The 18,048-nt window shown below is 46.5% G+C and overlaps 8 protein-coding genes across 8 annotated transcripts; 2 read left to right on the top strand and 6 right to left on the bottom strand.

Moving 5' to 3' along the window:
* Positions 1-38: 38 nt before the first annotated feature.
* COCVIDRAFT_98095 (hypothetical protein) lies at positions 39-2,411 on the bottom strand (the record flags this gene model as incomplete). Its single annotated transcript, XM_014701582.1, has 2 exons — positions 39-302; positions 345-2,411. The coding sequence occupies 2 exons, from the start codon at positions 2,409-2,411 to the stop codon at positions 39-41; spliced, it is 2,331 nt and encodes a 776-aa protein (XP_014557068.1).
* Positions 2,412-3,880: 1,469 nt separating this feature from the next.
* COCVIDRAFT_98104 (hypothetical protein) lies at positions 3,881-4,057 on the bottom strand (the record flags this gene model as incomplete). The annotated part of the gene is made up of 1 exon (XM_014701581.1): positions 3,881-4,057. A coding segment is annotated over one exon (177 nt), but the record flags the coding sequence as incomplete, so codon positions are not given.
* Positions 4,058-5,021: 964 nt separating this feature from the next.
* On the bottom strand, positions 5,022-5,864 carry COCVIDRAFT_37374 (hypothetical protein; the record flags this gene model as incomplete). Its single annotated transcript, XM_014701580.1, has 1 exon — positions 5,022-5,864. One exon carries the CDS (start codon positions 5,862-5,864, stop codon positions 5,022-5,024), a length of 843 nt encoding a protein of 280 aa, XP_014557066.1.
* Positions 5,865-7,216: 1,352 nt separating this feature from the next.
* Positions 7,217-7,393, top strand: COCVIDRAFT_97989 (hypothetical protein; the record flags this gene model as incomplete). The annotated part of the gene is made up of 1 exon (XM_014701579.1): positions 7,217-7,393. The coding sequence occupies one exon, from the start codon at positions 7,217-7,219 to the stop codon at positions 7,391-7,393; it is 177 nt and encodes a 58-aa protein (XP_014557065.1).
* Positions 7,394-10,214: 2,821 nt separating this feature from the next.
* On the bottom strand, positions 10,215-11,134 carry COCVIDRAFT_15602 (hypothetical protein; the record flags this gene model as incomplete). The annotated part of the gene is made up of 3 exons (XM_014701536.1): positions 10,215-10,364; positions 10,449-10,984; positions 11,077-11,134. The coding sequence occupies 3 exons, from the start codon at positions 11,132-11,134 to the stop codon at positions 10,215-10,217; spliced, it is 744 nt and encodes a 247-aa protein (XP_014557022.1).
* A 401-nt stretch (positions 11,135-11,535) lies between these two features.
* Positions 11,536-12,075, top strand: COCVIDRAFT_15601 (hypothetical protein; the record flags this gene model as incomplete). The annotated part of the gene is made up of 3 exons (XM_014701535.1): positions 11,536-11,590; positions 11,724-12,019; positions 12,049-12,075. The coding sequence occupies 3 exons, from the start codon at positions 11,536-11,538 to the stop codon at positions 12,073-12,075; spliced, it is 378 nt and encodes a 125-aa protein (XP_014557021.1).
* A 961-nt stretch (positions 12,076-13,036) lies between these two features.
* COCVIDRAFT_98265 (hypothetical protein) lies at positions 13,037-13,240 on the bottom strand (the record flags this gene model as incomplete). Its single annotated transcript, XM_014701578.1, has 1 exon — positions 13,037-13,240. A coding segment is annotated over one exon (204 nt), but the record flags the coding sequence as incomplete, so codon positions are not given.
* A 1,963-nt stretch (positions 13,241-15,203) lies between these two features.
* Positions 15,204-17,935, bottom strand: COCVIDRAFT_37372 (hypothetical protein; the record flags this gene model as incomplete). Its single annotated transcript, XM_014701577.1, has 8 exons — positions 15,204-15,891; positions 15,947-16,603; positions 16,830-17,037; positions 17,089-17,357; positions 17,445-17,650; positions 17,698-17,781; positions 17,829-17,851; positions 17,893-17,935. 8 exons carry the CDS (start codon positions 17,933-17,935, stop codon positions 15,204-15,206), a joined length of 2,178 nt encoding a protein of 725 aa, XP_014557063.1.
* Between the last annotated feature and the right edge of the window lie 113 nt (positions 17,936-18,048).

The raw sequence follows: 18,048 nt of genomic DNA, 5'->3' as shown, positions 1-18,048 counted from the left end.
ATTTTACCCTCGATATGCTCGTGGGCATGAGTAAAGGTCTAGGGCTTCCTCGAATATGTCTCCCGATCTTCCTCCAACGTATCATCCTCCTTCATCTCATCCGATTTGTTCCATCCTTTGCCTTTCATGAGATTGACAAGGCTACTCTTGCGGGGAGTCAGTTTTCTTAAAGCTCGTTCAAGAGTACCAGCTCCAGTCTCTAGGGCAGTTTCGCTATCGCTTTGCTTAGGCGGGGCTCTTGTTGGGAGATCAGCTTGATTGCCAAGCAGCCTGTGATCCTTTCGATACTTGTACTCGAACTCCTACAATTAATTAGTTAGTGGATATCTAAAGAAACAGGACACATCACAGACCCAAAGACTATCTACTGCTTGATCAGTGGTACATAGAGCACGCAGCTGCGCGAAGATATGACACGCGGCAAGGTTTCCCTGGTCGAGCCTGTATTCGCTCAACGGGTCCTCTCCTCGCTGGCCCGGCTGAGTATTCAATTCCGCAATCATAGCTTCAGTACGCCACTGGTCATACCGAGACTGAAATCTCCCAGCCCAATACAGCGGCGGCATGTAATCTTTGACCTGGAAAACACTATTGTCAGCATCTTCCGGCGTCTCTTCTCCCCGAACATCTCCTAAAGTCTCGCGAGAAGTTTCTTGGGAAGATCTCGTTGTTGTTCCCAATTCAGGGAGTGTTCCCATGACTGAAGGTTGAGGTGTATCTGGTAACGAGGGAAATATCGTAAGACTGAAGGTTGATGAACTGGGTGTCTCTGACGGAGCAGAGGCTCTTGCAACCTCAAGTGGCATACTTGTATAGCCCTGGCTTGACACCTCTTCGCCGTTCTCTTCGGGTATTGACTGGCATGGAAAATTATCGGATACTATTCTTCCGTGGCGAGGCGTGGCGGGCGTATCTCGACTCATACGTAAATGCTGCGTTATCTCTGACAGGGATAGCTTTTTGTGGTGCAGTGGCAGAAGAGGCACTGTCGGAGCAACTTCCGGCTGAGTTCCAAGATGATGGAAGGTATTGCAGCGTGAAAGTTTGCTCACCTCGTGATTTACCACAGCAAGCGTACGAGACGGCTGCCAAACGCCACCCAAGCCATTCGGCGTATCTAGTGTTTTCCTCGACAAATCTGCCTGTGTATAAGATCGTAGCATATTGGGCTTTGAGGAACGAACCCTATGTGATATCTTCTTTGTCGAGGTGTCTGGAAATGAAGGCATTGAGGCTAGATCCGGCTTCATAGTAAGGCAGCTTGGTGGTGGCCGTGCGGTCTGCCCCTCACATCGAATTCTCTTCGCAGTGACTGGAGTGTTTTGAGTAAGATGGGGGCTCGTTTGTTTGCTTGTAGTTGGTGGAGTTACAAAGCTTGTCCTTCTGCCCTGCATAATTGGAGTGTTTGGTCCAAAAGACCTCCTATCGTATAGAGCTCCCGCGACTGCAAGCGATTCACGCTTCAGCATACTCTCTTGTGTTTGTGGCCGCCTGTTATTAATGCGCTTTTCGATAGGGACGTTTTCCTGTAGTACTGGCTTCTCGGGTCTTTGGGATACATTGGGTTTCTTGGGTCCTGGTTGCCTAGGAGCCATGAACCCTGCAGTCTGTCGCGCGTTCGATCCCTTCATAAGGTTTGGTGTTGTTCGTGACCGTAACGGTTGTGAGATTCTTGCAGGTGATCGTTTGTTGGGGCTGGCTAAGGCTTGAGCTGCAGCAACGTATTTGGTTTGTTGTGATGCATTGAAGGATGTATGGTGGTGAAGATATCGGCGTGGACTAGCGCAACGATGTTTGAACAACGGAGGACTTGGTGAGGGAATCTTTGAAGGCACTGAATCTAGCTCAGATATCGGAATCACTGCCGAAGAGCAAAGCTTGATGGATTCTTTGATACCTGTCGCTAGTGTATCAGGCTCAGTGCCGACCGAGAGTGGGATGAAGCCCAACGTGCGCGAGCGAGGAAGTGGCTTGGGGGTGATATCGGCATCATCACCCTGGGGCGAGGTATCAACATCCGCTTGTCCTACTAGACCTTTTTTCAAGTCATGAAAGTTTGTGAGAGACGTTGATTCGCGCGCTAGTAAAGCCGGGTGATCGCATGCAGAGGCCGCAATGATGGCGTCAGTTGTGGAGGGCTCAGTGACAGTCAATGAATTGGTGTCACCTTGATTGCGTCCCGGGATGATCTTTCGTTGAGAGAGAGGATTCGATATTAGAGAGAGGCCGTAACTGAGCTTTCTCCGAAACTTGCGCGCGCCATTCTCGTGCAGTTCCGCGCTCACCGGCTGCTGAGGCGCTGATTTGTCCCTCCAGCTTACCATATCTACTGTATTTTCTTCATCCGAACGCGCCGTTTCCCACAAAGCTCGTATTTGTTCAAATCTCTGTCTATCTAGATATGTTAGCATGGCTGCAGCGGGATGCGAGTCATGTATTGAGAAAAAAAACTTGCCTCTGTCCAGATGTTGTCTATGATGTTGTTTAGTTGAGGTGTAAATGTGGAAGGAATGGAGCAGCTGTTCAATGAATGCAACAATGGCGTTGCTGTGTAAACAAACGCCCAATATAAGATGGCAGGAGCGGCCCAATTCACCAAACACTCTTCACTGCACACAAAGCGCCTTGGCATGTGCGGTCTGAAATAGCACTGCACACAGGAAACTTTCATAAGCACTGTAGGTAGTCGAAAATACGTCTAGGATGCGTCTTGTCTTTTTTTCCAGTTCCTAATCTGGATGAGCGGAGCTTGAGGATTTGGTCATTAGGAGGGGTTGGTTATACTTCGTTTGCTCTTGTATTCCTTTTCCAGTATACTAAAGACTATAGTAGATGCGGGATCCTTAGCCTTTGTTGTATGGCATGCTGCATGGTCCATATGAAGTAGCCCGGTTAGGTTGCGAACAAAAATAGAAGGAGTGCCGCTAAGGAAGCCACCACTCAATCGCTATGTGTGCTTCTATGGGTGCATCGTAACAACAACAAAAACGCGTTTTCCTTAATATCAAAAGATTCTGTTTAAGCCACTAGACTAAAAGTTAGTTGTTCTAAAATAGTGTCTATACCGATAAATATACTAGAAGCTAGACGATTGCTTTTCTATGAACTAGTATAATAAGAGTAGTAGATAGACAGTATTAAATCACCACAAGATACGCTAGAGGTTTTGCAGAAGTTTTAGACTGCTTGGGTGTTGAGTGTATGAGTTACGGTGTTCTGTGGGGCATAATGTGAGGATAGTTCACAACAGTGATGCAAGAAATACCCTGTGCAGCGCCTAAGCTGCATTCTATACCGTGACACTTGAATACTCAACACTACGCAGTACATCGTCGAGCGTTAGACTTCGTTAAAGACATATCGTTACAGATAGTCATTTATATGCTAAATAATCATTCCCCACCAATACATATATATTAAGGAACTAAACTATCGCGGAATCATCGCGTTATTATTTTATACTATACTCTAGTGGAGGTAGTGCTAAGATTTATCACGTGACACGGGCAAAAATAAGAAAAAACACAAAAACATACGACAGCGGGGATTCGCTAGTGGTCACCCACCTAACTACTAATCCGCCGGTAAACTGCTTATATATGCCAGATCGGACGGGATGGCTAGCTCTCAGTTTCCAATGGTCGTATGTACCATAATTACTTGAAGATTGGTACATAATCGCGAGTTGGAATTATCTCTCAAAGCGTTGATGCCTTGGTTTTTTTCACGTATATAAAATCCTAGCATAAAATAGCTACTTTTAATAGCTATCTATATCTATAATACACTTAAACTTTATTTTTAAATATTTTCTTAAAGCTTTAGGAATATCTGTTACAAGTAACAAGAAGAATTCTCTCATTGACGGGGAATGACGAGGTTAAGGACCAACCACGTCCACGTCAGAAGACAAGAGGGCATTGCGGGGCCTAAGGTCACGTGATGCGCCATCCCGCCAAGGCTGGCCATCCGGGATGGCAGGACTAGAAGCAATGAGGATATAAGGATGAATAGATTTCGTTATTACTCTCGTTGTAGTCAACTCAAATTGTACTTTCTTACTAGTTACTTTACTTAACAAGATTGTTACTCGTTAGTCTATTCGATATAGATTAGTAGTTGTCAAACCTTTGTTACCTTCTATCCAAGCACACCACTCCACTGCATCGCCAGACAAACTCTCACGGGGCTCCTCACACCATCTCACTCGCCCTAATCCGGATCGAGCTTAGAGAAGTATCAGCACCCAACCCCGTGTAACACTCTAGTCAATTCTTTATCAATATTACTATCTTCTACTTTCTTTACCTCCTCAAGAATTCGTCGCGCAAGTCTAATCAGAGAGCTTAATTAATCCATACTAGTCTAGAGTTTAGAATCAAAGAGGTCAGTACTAGTTAGTACGGGTACAGGGCTTACGAATGAATAATCCAGAGCTCGTCAATATAACATATCCATCAGAAGCGCGCGGCTATCACCTTACTCAGCAGCGGAATACTAAGGATAATATTACAGTTTAACCATTATACCTGCCGAACATTAAAATGCCCCACACAGTAACGGGTCTTGTTCGCCCCACACGGTGTACGCTAGTAAATTAGGCAGGGTTAGGTAGAGTTATACATGTCTCGTTCTATACGAACGAATAAAATTCTTTTGTTTAAATTTGTACTAAATCTGCACAGGCTCAGCATACACCTATGAATTCGTTTGCTTAAAACTTTAGAGTCGCTTTATCTACTCTTAACGTGACTAGTGAGATGGTTCGGGCTATATACGCCGATCTGAGAAAAGAATGTATATACCTGTAGAACTGGTAGCACAAACCTAGCCTGACTGCAATGGAAACAACGTCGTTAATTCGATCGGTAGAGACAAAGCGATTTGGATATGACCGATGCAATACAATTTTTCCAAGCTGTGTTCGCCCAGAACTGGAGCTTAACTTAGGGCCTTAGCCCATCACAATAATTCAGAGAAGGGATGATACTTGCTAACAATACAATAGACGTTGTTCCTAGCTATTTGCTTAAAAGCATCTGTCCACCATCCACAGCTATTTCAGTGCCCGTCACAAAGCGATCCTTCATAATCCAGCCATACGCTTCAGCAATGTCTTCTGGTTGACCAAAAGTGCCCAGTAGATTGAGTTGCTTCTTCATGCCTTCCTTTGCCTCTATCGGCATCGGGGCCAACAATCCTTGCAGCATTTCTGTCTCGATTGCGCCAGGTTGGACGATGTTCACCCGAAGCGGCGCAAGGTCGACTGCAAGCCCACGCGATAGTCCTTCCACAGATGCTCCCCACACTGTCGGCATTAGCCATCCAGGCAAAGGCTTTGTAGTTCCGATTCCTCCAGTGAGCGTAAAGGATGAGTTGGACGTAAGATGCATGTACGCTCCGGTGCTGATGAGTTTGGCGATAAACAAGGGCGCGATAAGTCGGATTTTGGAGCCAAGCATGGCTTGCTCAAGGGTGATGTCTGAGAGCTTGGGTGTCGAATGGTGGTCTCCTGCCGTGAATGCGATATGATCCAACTTTTTGCTGCCGTTCGATGTAACCGTCTCGAACATCGTTCTCAGATTCGAATTGAGGTTTTCGGAATCCATCAAGTCGACCGCATAGCCAGAGACGTTTTCTGAAGGAAGAGATGGATACAGAGATCGAAGAAGATGAACCTTGTCTTCGATCTTTGCTTGCTGGGATCCAGAGATGATAACAGTAGCTCCGTTCGACAGTGCCATGTTGGCAATTGCAAATCCAATGCCAGAAGAGCCGCCAAATATGAGGACGTGGGTGCCAGAGAGACGATTCATATGGGGCACAGCTCTCTGCGATAAAGGAGCATGATCTTGGACAGACATTTTTGCAGTGTTGATGTCAAATCACAAAGTGAGTTCTTCCACAATTGTTGCTTCGGTTCTTCTTATAATGCAGACTACAGAGTTCCTTGCTCTTTACCTTGTCTGTTGCGGTCATTTAACGACTCATCCGCTATGTTCCGTTACCAAGCCGGGCGATCTCGTAGCTTGTCGGTGTTGGCGTTACCGTGCTGGACGGTCATGTGCCTCGGACGGCTATCGGTACATGCCCGATCCGCCTCACCAACCACTGCTACTACCACCAACTTTGCCACGCAGCGATCACCCCAAATGGAGCCTATCGTTGGTGATTGTCGTGGTACGCAGCCATCTACTCGCTCAGCAAGCCCACTACCGATTCATGCCAGCGCTAACAGCGTCTAAGGCGTCTCCTCAAGTATAGCACGTAGGAGCAGGCACTAAGCTCCGTATATGATAGGCTGAAGCCCAATCAGTGAGCTCTCTGACAATATCTTGGTCACGTGTGCCAGCGTACTACTTACGACGCTTGAGCTAGGCCGAAAATTCCTATATGCAGCTGCCTGTTGGCTAAGTAAGATATAGTGTGTGCGAGGGACATGCATAGTAACCTTAACGAAAATCAGCAATCGCTTTAATTGGTTGGTCGAGCGTGGAAGTACCGACAGGGGGTAAGACTCCGTATAAACAGAGGGCTACTCGTAGCCCTGCAGTGAACTATAAATTCTTAGCAATGCTATTAGATTCCTAGGCTTAGATAAGGGTGTTGGAGAGGCTACAACGTTAGTAAATGCTGTGTGGTGGCCCTATATTAGGCAAGGCTCGCTTTCGCTATAAAGACAGGCTCCTCGCGCATTAGCGGGAGGGCGTTTATGCGAGCGTAATTTTTGTATTGCTTAGATCGCAGAAGTTTAGGAGTTGCCTTAGCATAGCGATAGAGAAAGACATTGCTAGAAAAAAGACGCACGCAAGTTTTCTATTGTATTGAATTCAAAGTATCTGTGGTTTTTTCCGTTACGTGTGGATGGACGTTACTCTACTTTGAATCATACTATCTACCGAATCTTGGAGCAATTTAATGATAGGCTAAGCCCGAGGGACAGCTTTCAGAGACCCACAATAAAGCTATTCATGCAAGTCTTGGCTTTTTAAAGGACCAGAATTATGTTCTCCCTTTAGCTGTATGCCTAGGACCCTGCTGTTATAAGTAACACGAAGGATTCTCTCCTTGAAGAGGGACGATGAGGTTGAAGGCCAACCACGTCTACGTCAGAAGGTAATGATCATCGTGGGGCGAAAGTTACGTGACTATGGCATCCCGCCAAGACGTCGCCTCCGGGAGGCCAGCGCAGGAAGGGAGAACAGGACCTGAGGCAATGGGTATAAAGGATGACCGGTTTGAAGGCTGTAGCGGTTGTGTTTACTCAGTGGCCTTCTCGCACGACTCGACCCGGCTAGCGTCAAGGTCTAGTAACAAGGCTATCAAGATCTGGGATGCGAGCAGTAGGATGTGTGTGCACACGCTCGAGGGTTATAGCAATAATGTTAGGTAGGTGAGGATTGTGTGAACTTGGTTTGTGCATGCTGTGCAATAGTAGCATTTTGTTATCCGCGTTGGAGCCGCTTGCTGGCATCAGACACATGCGCCACTCGAGATGCTCTAGGTTAACGTTGAGGCTGTCATCACTGTGTTGCGTTCCAAGCCTGGAATAGAATAGCGGCACATTGTCCCTATGGCTAGTGTCCATGCTCACGAATTGAATATGAATATGAAAATGTTTTAGGCAGACTTATTTAGTAGTTAGATCTCTACAATTAAACATGCTGCATCACATATAGTTACTGGTACAAGAATGATAGCCTATTTCCGGCGGGCTAGTACGGTCCGTACCGGATGCGCTTGCTTCTTGGCTGGTGACCTCCACTCTATCCTAGACACAACCTTATTTAGTCTAGGGTGAAGTAGAGATCAAAAAGGCCTTCACCGCTGAGGATCGATCGGCTCTAGCGTGGGTGGCCAGGAGAGTTCAAAGGTGGCTTGGCTACCCACGCTAGGCTAGATGGGGTTGTGTCTAGGATGAAGTAACTATTCCGAGAATATATGTTCTTCTAATCTAGGTTTTCATAATCATCTCTGAACATGCCTAGCCTTAATCATAAGCTCCGGTTTGTCCCATAGAGTGTACCCCTTCTAATCTAGACTGGTATTTGGGTAGAGGTTGGGTAGGGGTAGGGTAGGGTAGTGATTATGTAAGACCCCAACCCCTAACGTGTTCTATCAGTAAGCTGCGCACCCCACCAAACTTAACGCGACACTCTACACAACTACCACAATGCCGCGACAACAACGCTCTATACAGACTTCTCGTGAAGGCAGAATAAGCCTTGCTATCGCATCCTATTATAATAATAAAAAACAATCTCTCCGCGCCCTTGCGAAAGCTTATGATGTACCAGAATCTACTCTTCGAACGCGTCTCCATGGCGTCCAGCCACGATCAGAGATAGTATCTACTAGGCGTAGGCTATCGCCTATTGAAGAGCATTCTCTCGTGCAGTGGATCCTAGACCTTAATCGACGAGGATTTCCGCCCCATATTATTAACGTACGACGTATGGCAGATACTCTACTCGCCGCGCGTGGTCAAGATCCACCTCCAGCACCTATAGGCAAATGCTGGGTATCGCGCTTTATCTAGAACCATCCAGAGCTTCAGACAAAGTGGAGTAGAAGGCTTAGTAGCCAGCGCGCTAGCTCCGAGGATCCTATCGTAATTACAGCGTGGTTTAAGCTAGTAGAGGAGACGCGCCAGACGTACGGCGTTCTAGATCAAGACATCTATAACTTTAATGAGACTGGATTCGCGATAGGCGTCGCTAGCACGTCAAAAGTCGTGACTAGCTCTAACAGAGTTAGTAGAGCAGTCGTCGTACAGCCAGGCAATCGCGAGTGGGTAACAGCTATCGAGTGCGTCAACGCGTCTAGCTGGTGTCTTCCACCGTTCATGATACTGTCTGGTAAGGTCCACCAGAGCAGCTGGTACCGTGACCTCCCACAAGACTAGACTGTCGCAGTATCAGACAACGGCTGGACGACTGATCAGCTTGGCGTAGAGTGGGTGAAGCACTTCAATCAGCATACAGCTGCTCGTACAGCTGGAGTCTATCGGCTGCTTATTCTAGACGGCCATAGTAGCCACGCCACGCCAGAGTTTGACCAGTACTGCGCTGAGAACAAGATTATCACTCTCTGTATCCCGCCTCATACGTCGCACCTTCTCCAGCCTCTAGATGTAAGCTGCTACTCTCCTCTTAAGCGCGCGTACGGACGCGAGGTTGAGGAGCTCACCCGCCATAGGGTCTACCACGTTGACAAGATAGACTTCCTTACAGCCTATACACGGATCCGGCCGACAGTTTTCACACAGCAGAATATCCAGGCAGGCTTTCAAGCAACAGGGCTTATTCCTCCTTATCCAGATCGCGTTCTATCGTCGCTTACTGTAGCTAGAACACCGTCTCCGCTACAGATAACCACAGACAATAACGCCGCTGCGCAGACAGCAGCAGCGCAGACAGAGACGCCACATACAGTAGCAGAGCTTCAGCAGCAGGTACGCTATCTCCAAGAGCGGCTACGCCGGAAATCAGAGAGCCCAACAAGCGTTGCGATACGCCAGCTTGCTAAAAGCGCTCAGCTTGCAATGCAATCAGCGACAATACTCGCGGAGGAGAATAAGAAGCTACGTGCAGAAGTCCAGCGTCAACGACAAAAGCAGAGTCACCAGCGTCAATATATTGCTTCTAGTGGGGTACTCCAGGTGCAGCGGGCTCAGCAGCTTACTGTAGAGGCAGAAAGGATGGTCATGGAGGCCAGCCAGAGCCAGGCTAGTGAGAGACGCCAGCGCGCGCCGCCAACGTGTACGAAATGCTATACTCAAGGACATACTCGGACTTCATGTAGAGCTATCTAAAGAATAATATCTCTTATTTCTATCTAATATTATTGCGTTGTTGTAGAGCAATTGCGTAGAGTGTCGCGTCAAGTTTGGTGGGGTGCGCAGCTTACTGATGTGCGCAGCTTACTGATGTGCGCAGCTTACTGATAGAACACGTTACCCCTACCTCTGGGTAGCGGGGTACCCATTGACCAGTCTAGCTTTACGTTATTATATATTCATATATTACAAAGTTACGATAAATAATTATAAAAGCTATAAAAAAAGAATACGATAGTCTGTTATAAGAATATATATAGTAACATTAATAAAATATCTTTAAAGCTTATAGTATAACTAGACACTTTGGCCTCTTATATCTAGACTTTAATTCCATTATTAGACATAGACTTATTCATTTCTTACACCACGAGAATCACTTCGGAAAGAGCCCTCCTTTAGCGCTCTTGTTTCCAAGCTTGCCCTTGTCGAGATACTCAGCTTTGAGGAAATCTACATGAGATGATGGCAACCCTCTCTCGGCGACATAGTGACCTTCAATCAACGCAACGGTGTCCAAGCCCACCTGATCAATTGTTTTGCACGGTGCCATTTTCGTCTTGATAAAGGCTTCCGTTCATATGCTGTCAATTTCTTCTGGTTCACTCACACCTTCAGAGATGATCATGAGAATCTCTCTCTTAACAGCAGCCCACAGCCGATTGAAGATAGATCCAGTTGACTCTTTTCTTGCGATATACGGTTGTGCCGCCGTTTCCCTTAATCTTGTAGATAAGAATTCGAATATCTCTGGTGCAGTGGCTTGATCCGTCATGAGCTCTACAATCATGTTTGCGGGTGGCATGTAATAATGCATGTTAAAAGCCCGTTGTTTAGCGAAATCAGAGAGTTGGACGACAATCTCCGACGATTTGTATGAAGATGAGTTACTGGCAAGCAGAGCATCCTGCGGCGCACTCCTCTCTAGTAAGGCGAAGGTTGAGACTTTGAGGTCAAGTTTCTCGGGAATAGCCTCGATCACCAGCCACGCCTCGCTTACTGCGGGCTCAAACTCTTCGAAGACTCTGACTTCTCCTGTGACACTGGATCCAGTCATGGTCTGGTAGGTCGAAACACACTCTGCAGCATACTGCAGACATTGGTTACGCTGTTCTGGGCTAGGATCACGGACGTGAACGTTGTAGCCTGCGGCAGCTCATGTACACGCTGTATTATCTTAGCAGGAGAGTTGATAGTGTTCCAGGGGTACCCCATACCAATCCGGCAGCCTAACACACCCGCTCCTAATATTGCAACTAGTCGAGAACGGTAATTGTTGGGTGGATGATATGCCATGGTAACAAGAAGAGTAGTAATGAGCAGGAAGATGTACGACACGTTATTGTGCCACGCAAGGATCCATAGCCTTAGTTAAGTACTTCTTTGGCATAAACATTTTCCACTATTTGGCTTTCCCGTTGCGTTTATTGAATAGGATCTACTTTGCACTAAAGAACTCGGCCGAGTTAAAATCCATGGGTCCGGCTCCTAAAGCAGTGTATTTTTATTATGCACAGCTTTGCTGCCTCGCACGAAGATCTTTCATCCACATAACGGGCTACTAGACTAAAGCTGTACTAACCGGAAGCTAGTAGTGGCGTGTACCATTCAGCGTCCGGGAACAGGAACCTAGTCGAATCTGCGCATTTCCGATTCGCTCAATTGGTATCGGCCGAGGGATCGCCCGATGTCACAACATGGTCGACCCGAATACATCTTCTCCCACCGATAAACGTAATTACCACTGCACAGGTTTGTCCATGTCCTACTTAAATATCTCTGCTCTAGTAATTTGTTCTGAGCCCAGTTGAACGTTGATCACTCTAAGTTCTATTGCAATGTCTGTCACTAAATCTCTTGTTGCCCTTGATATTAGCTTGTCCAGATCTCTTCGAGGACAGTCCTTCTCAGACATCATTACGCATGGGGAAGTGCTCATTTTCCTACTGCAAGGCTCGAACAAGCAGTCAGCCAACAGTCTTGATCAAAGATCAAAACTACGTCAAGCTACCCGATGGCGTTGTATATCATAGCAAGGACAGGCATCTGTACTTTACAAATATGGGAACACCGCACCTCAACGATGGAAGTGTCTCTTCAGTCTCCGTTGATGGATCAGATCCTTGCACGGTGCTTTCTCCGGGTCAAATACACACGCCAAAACAGCTCGCCTTCGACGAAGTCAGTGACAAGCTGTATATTTGCGATAGAGAAGGTCTACGAGTCATGCGCTGTAATTTAGACGGCTCTGATCTGGAGACTCTAATAAAAACTGGAGATTCTAATGACACGACGCACGCCCGCGACCAGACTAGATGGTGTGTCGGGATCACCATATGCCACCGGTCAGGTCTCTTTTATTGGACACAGAAAGGCTACTCCAAGTCGGCCACTGGCAGGATATTCTGTGCGCCGATTGAAGGCGACAACAAAGAGCTAACGCTTTTTTTGGATCATCTTCCAGAACCGATCGACCTTCATTTTAACGACTCGACGAACACACTCTACTGGACCGACCACGGTGAAGTTCCATATGGTAACACATTCAACAGGATAGTGCTAGATAATACCGGTACATGTAGTAGCCTTAATAAGTTCACACCAACGATCGGATTAAATCACAAGGTCCTCGTTGAACATTTTAATGAGGCCATAGGACTATGCTTCGACACTAACAGCAGAATATGGTATGTTGCTGATATAGAAGGGACAATCTAGTCGTTTGCGGAGGACGGAAGCAACAAAACTGTCGTATTCCATGATGAGAACCGTTCTATCACCGGCATTACCCTTGTATCTTAGAGGATGATTTCCTTTGCCATCTTGTTGTCTGAATTATATAGGGTAAGAAGAAGATTGATTCCATATCGCCGGCCGATTCTTACAACCGTGGTTTGCTTTGAATATATGGGATTTGCGCTCAAACGGGCTAAAGGTTCTTTCATGGATCTCGAGGGCATCCCAACCTATCGCGAATTCGATCTCCTCGCCTTCATTCTGCAAGAAATACGTTCATCCGTAGGTATTACGATTGCAATAGGATATTGCCAACAATTCCAATCTATGTGCAATTAAGAACTTATATTACATATTTAAAATATCTAATGTCTCGATCACGCCCCTGTCAGTGAAAAGACTCAAGTTTATTCAAGAACACGTTACAGATTTTGACATGCAGTGGGCAATAAGGCCATGGGTCTACCGAGAATTGACGTTACTTTTGTCGAACTGAATGATCGGGGACGATATGGTATGATTTCCTCCAAATACTGTCTCGTCAAAGGTGGCCATGTAACCATCGTGCCGCAGTAAATTAGAAAGGTGTTTCGTCCAGGCTTCTGCTACAATGTAAAGGTGATCTTTTACTTGTAGATCCGGTATCATGGGTCGGAATTGGTATTTGTCATGGATTTATTTTACAGTCTCTGGGGAATATAGACCAAATGACTCCTCCAGTTGGATGGCATTGACAGCTATTAGTACAGAAACAGGGTGGTATGAGCCACCTTTAGCAGTCCGGTCACGGAGTGCTAAGAGCACACCGAGCACACCCACCGCCCCAGCAAGCATGTTGGCAATAGGCAAAGAAGGAATTACGCTGATACCCTCGTCAAACCTATAGGCCTTTCCGAGAACATAAGAACAACTAGATATAGTATTAGTAATCTGCTAGAAGCCTAGGCATTTAGCGTAATAGCTATCCGGACCGTATGCGTTTAGGTTAAGATCGACGATACTTTTATTACGTTCTCTCGACGTCTTAACTAGATTATACAACCTAAATCCTTTACACTTTAAAGAGCGAAGTTAGAATGCCTGGATGATGGCGTCCGCGCTCGACATCAAATCAAGCAAGGTCTGCTTGTCTGCGACGCTCTTCAGATCCACTAGCAGTGCTCAGAATATGTGCATCATACGTATCTTCGAAAATCAAAATATTTCTGGAGAACATTGCAGGAACAGCCTTTGCCAAGACCCCACCAACAAAGCCGCCGCTCACAACAAGCCACCCACCATAACACAGTTAATTCAACATCTATAGGATAGTTCTGCATTCATGTGAATCTATTTTCTCACCACACCTATTGAGCGCATTGTGTATGATGGGACTGCGGGATGCATCCCGTTGATGCTACGCTGTTTTGGTGGGGGCCGCTTTCACCCCAGGCTCCGATTTGCCGGTAGACTGAGAGTAGTGGATATAAAGTACCGCACTACGACAAACTACACATTCACCCCTAAGCTACCTTGTAGGGGCTATCTTGTATTGAGAGGATCCAGCTTAGGTCCTCGCATCTTGCGGTTGCTGTTAGCCTTAGCCGGAGATGGCCAAGCGGTCATGTATTAGCTAGCGACGCTAGTATTATAGTAGAGGCTAACATGTCTGCTGATCGAACTCATTTTCAAGAGCTTCAATCCTTTGGCGGAAATGTTTACCCACTTGGCTTCCAAGCCATCGTTGAAACACCAGTTCCTCTACCATCCTTTGGCGGAGTTGTCTCTTAATGCCATCTGAGACTGCCTTCCATCCTTCGTAGTTGGGTCTACGCCCCTGGGTAACCCACATTTTTTCGGCCATCATTGCCACCATGTGTATTTTCGGGAGTCCGAGACCATGGTGTTGAGGTGGGATATCGAGCCCTTCATTCTTAAAGGGCGATTGGCGTTCTGAAATCTCTATAGAGATTTGAAGCTCTTTGATCTCTAAGATAGAAACCTTGTTGTGATCTAAGAGACGCCTCCTATTCCATTCGATACGAAACTCATCATCGCTATCAGGACAATAGTAATCGCTTACGGAATCTTTTATATCATTGTCGTAAGGACCAGTGTTTTCATCCACATGATCTTTCTCATCCCAGTCAAGATTAGAGTACTGCTCTCCCTGCGGAAGTAGACCTGTACGTTGAGTTAGAAGTTGACCGATATTTCGAGCAGTACGTCGAGCAGTATGTCGACTTGGACTCGGGCTTGAGCTTCGGCTCGGGCTCGGGCTTGCGCTTGAACTTGGAATTGCGCTTGAACTTCGACTTGGACGTCGAAACTTTTGTCCATTCAAACTTGGAAATGGACTTCTTTGAGTTCTCCGCCCAGTTTTCAGTAACACTGACTCTGCGATAGTCAGGATTGCTCCCCAGCTTGGCAGCTTCCATTCGAACGGCTCCGGTGATGTTGCGAAGCGGGATTGAGAGAAAAACCGTGGCCAGAATATACTTGCAAACATTATAGCCTCGCATCGTCGCCGAACAGGGATCTCATAGTCGAAAATGGTCCAGGAACTATCTGATTTGGATTGGAGAGCCCTGAAATGCTCATAGACCTCATCGAGCTGTCTTTCCATCTTTTTGCGGTTATCTATGGCCCCTCAAAATCCAATATACATCATAGGCGTCCGCCCGATGTTTGAATAATTTCCGTCACGCTCGATATCGTTCTGAAAGCTGTGAATCGCCACAGAGAATGCGTCATGGATGAATTCTTCTCTTGATTTATCGTCGTGAAAGCATCTTCCCAAGTGGTGAAGCGGTTGCGGTAATTCGAGTAAGGTAACGGAGCTTCCGTCCGATGTTAAAGTTGTGCCCTCCACTTCCCCAGAAGAGTGAACCCAAGTACCAATGAGATCTTTGCACTCGATGAAGAACAAAGCTGATATGATCCCAATAGTATCGAAAAATTGCAAGTCATTCCAGTGGCCATTTGGGCCACAGAAGAGCCTCAGGAGCCAGTCAGGGACGCGATTCATCCATGGATAAAGTACATCGATTGAGCCTTCGCGATTCAAATAGAGCTTGGGAGAACAAGCCCTCTTGAACAGATCTTTTCTCAAGTTTGAAGGATCGAGGAAGCACAGAAGGTAAAGGAACTTTGCTGCCCCAGGATATTCTTTGGCGATCGCGTTGATTGAAACCCTCCAAGTCGCGAGGACAGAGGCGGAATAGTCTTGAGCGATTGGATGGTTTCGCCCAAGAGCATGTTCGACCAACTCGTACTTTTGACATTCGTACAGCTTTACATAGGTATCTATTCGACCCCCAAGTTTATTCTTGATGTATCTATGTTGAAAGTTTATAAGTGTGAAAGAACTGTTTCAGGGCTCTATAGACTTACGTGCCAGCGAGGTCAATCGCCAGAGGAATGCAATCTAATGTCTCCACCACCTGTTTTGCTTGTTCAAACTGCTCTCCCTGGTCCAAGTCTGTGGATGTGCCGAAAACATGGTGGATCAGAAGCTGCTGAGCGCTATCCAAGGGAAGACCTTTCAGTTTTATTGCATGGCCACCAAGTCTCTCTGCCTCTTGTCGTCTGGAAGAAACAATTATATATCCACCTGGAGCAGAAGGGAAATACTTTGGCAATTGATCAATCATGTGGATCTCATCAGCACGATCTATCAGAATGAGCCATTTCTGGTTCCTTCTCCTCAACTCCTTCTGAATTGCATCAACATTCCTTTGAAGCTTTGGTATGAATGGGGCAACAGTAGTTGTAGTCCTGGAGTTTGATACCCAAGTACGAGGTAGGACAAGACCGAGCTGCTCTGCAGCAAGAGAGAACGTGTCATTCAGGAAGTCCAATGACTGTGCATCAATCCAAAGGACAACTCCATATGTGTCTCGATGCGTCCAGGCGTACTGCAGCATCAACTGTGTCTTTCCGGAACCGCCAAATCCCACAATGGATATGATTTTAGGTCTGAGTGAATCCGAGAATGTGGATCCAAGAGCACTTTCAATACTCAACATTTCTTCTCTGGGTGCGAAGTTACTGATTGGATGCTTTCGAATATGTTCAGGCTGATAAAACCCAAAACCTGTTTTGGATGATCTCTGTGGCATTACGTGAACCAGACTTTGATAATTGTTCAGAGGAGCTTGAGGGATGTTGAGGCTAACTCGGTGTCAGCCTCTTTATTGCGCAGATTATTAGAAAAATGCAATTGAAATCCTACCTAATGTTCTCTTCTAAGAGGCTTCTTTTACATCTCTCTAACATATCTTCCTGAGCCGTCGTTCTGAGGTATGTGAGTGTGTTTGCCATCATATCATCCTCTTTTTTCCACTCATCCAAACCTACTCCCTGGAGACCATTGGTCGGATTGAAACGGAAGTATTTATGGCGATATATACCCTGTTGATGGTAATACTGCGCTGCAAAAGACTCTGCCGTTTCCTCCGTATTCGTTGCTATTTCGGAGCATGCTTCCGCAACCGAAATTAATCCACGACCAAGTTTCATGGATGATGATACACCTGTTCCTAAGCTCACAATTATAGATATGTCTCTGGTGGGGTATTCCTTCCGGACTTCGTTGATGAGCTCAAATATTGGATTGTTCGCACCAAGCCCACCATCGCGGAAATCCATCCCATTCGGAAATTTAATTGGCGCAAAGAAAGTTGGGGCAGCAGAGGTAGCTCTGGCAGCCTCCCAGATTGTACAGTCAAATGGTTCCTCAGCCGTAGATGGATAGCTCCGTAAGCGCTGTATGCCACCGTTGACCATTGTGGCACATACGAAACTGGAGAGGGATAATAAGTCAGCATTCTCATATGATCTTGTTGGATCGGATTCTACACACATAGGACATTTTGGTCTGTCTTCATACAACTTCACACTTCCACCGTCCGTATCCGAGCCCAGACGTGCTGAGACAATCTCCTTAATGACTTTCTCCAAAACCTTATGGTCAAAAGTCTCTGATCCCAGCATCTTGTGGACAATTGTGCCTCCGATACATGTTCGTTTTCTTGGAGTGAATACACGCTTCGAGAGCCGTTTGTATGCGTCTATTGCTGCTTCCACATCCATCTCCTATATATATATGAATCGTAATCAGATATGGTCCAGGTTCCACGTACGAGCCGCCCAAGCATTATAGCAATAAGACCACCGGTGCTTGTTCCCACGATCATATCGAAAACATCGCAAGGCTTCGGCGGATGCTGAGGGTTATCAAGTACATGAGCCTTCTAAGCATGAGAAGGCTAACGAGGCCGCGCACCCCACCTCCATCTGTATAGCGTTGTCAGCAAGGCTGCAGGGACATTATCGACATGAAAGGTGCTTTCCTAGGGCGAGAAGCCTCAACGGCGCCATCATACACAGAATTTACCGTGGATATGTTGCGCAAGAGACGTCACAGCGTCAGACTTCTAGAGATTGAATAGCCACTCCAAAGCAAGGCTAGGGGGAAAGGTTATCGGAGAAGG

Source organism: Bipolaris victoriae (genome assembly GCF_000527765.1).
Source record: "Bipolaris victoriae FI3 unplaced genomic scaffold scaffold_38, whole genome shotgun sequence".
Taxonomy (NCBI): domain Eukaryota; kingdom Fungi; phylum Ascomycota; class Dothideomycetes; order Pleosporales; family Pleosporaceae; genus Bipolaris; species Bipolaris victoriae.
The sequence above is the reverse complement of the archived record's forward strand: the minus strand, read 5'-3'. Positions and strand labels throughout refer to the sequence as shown.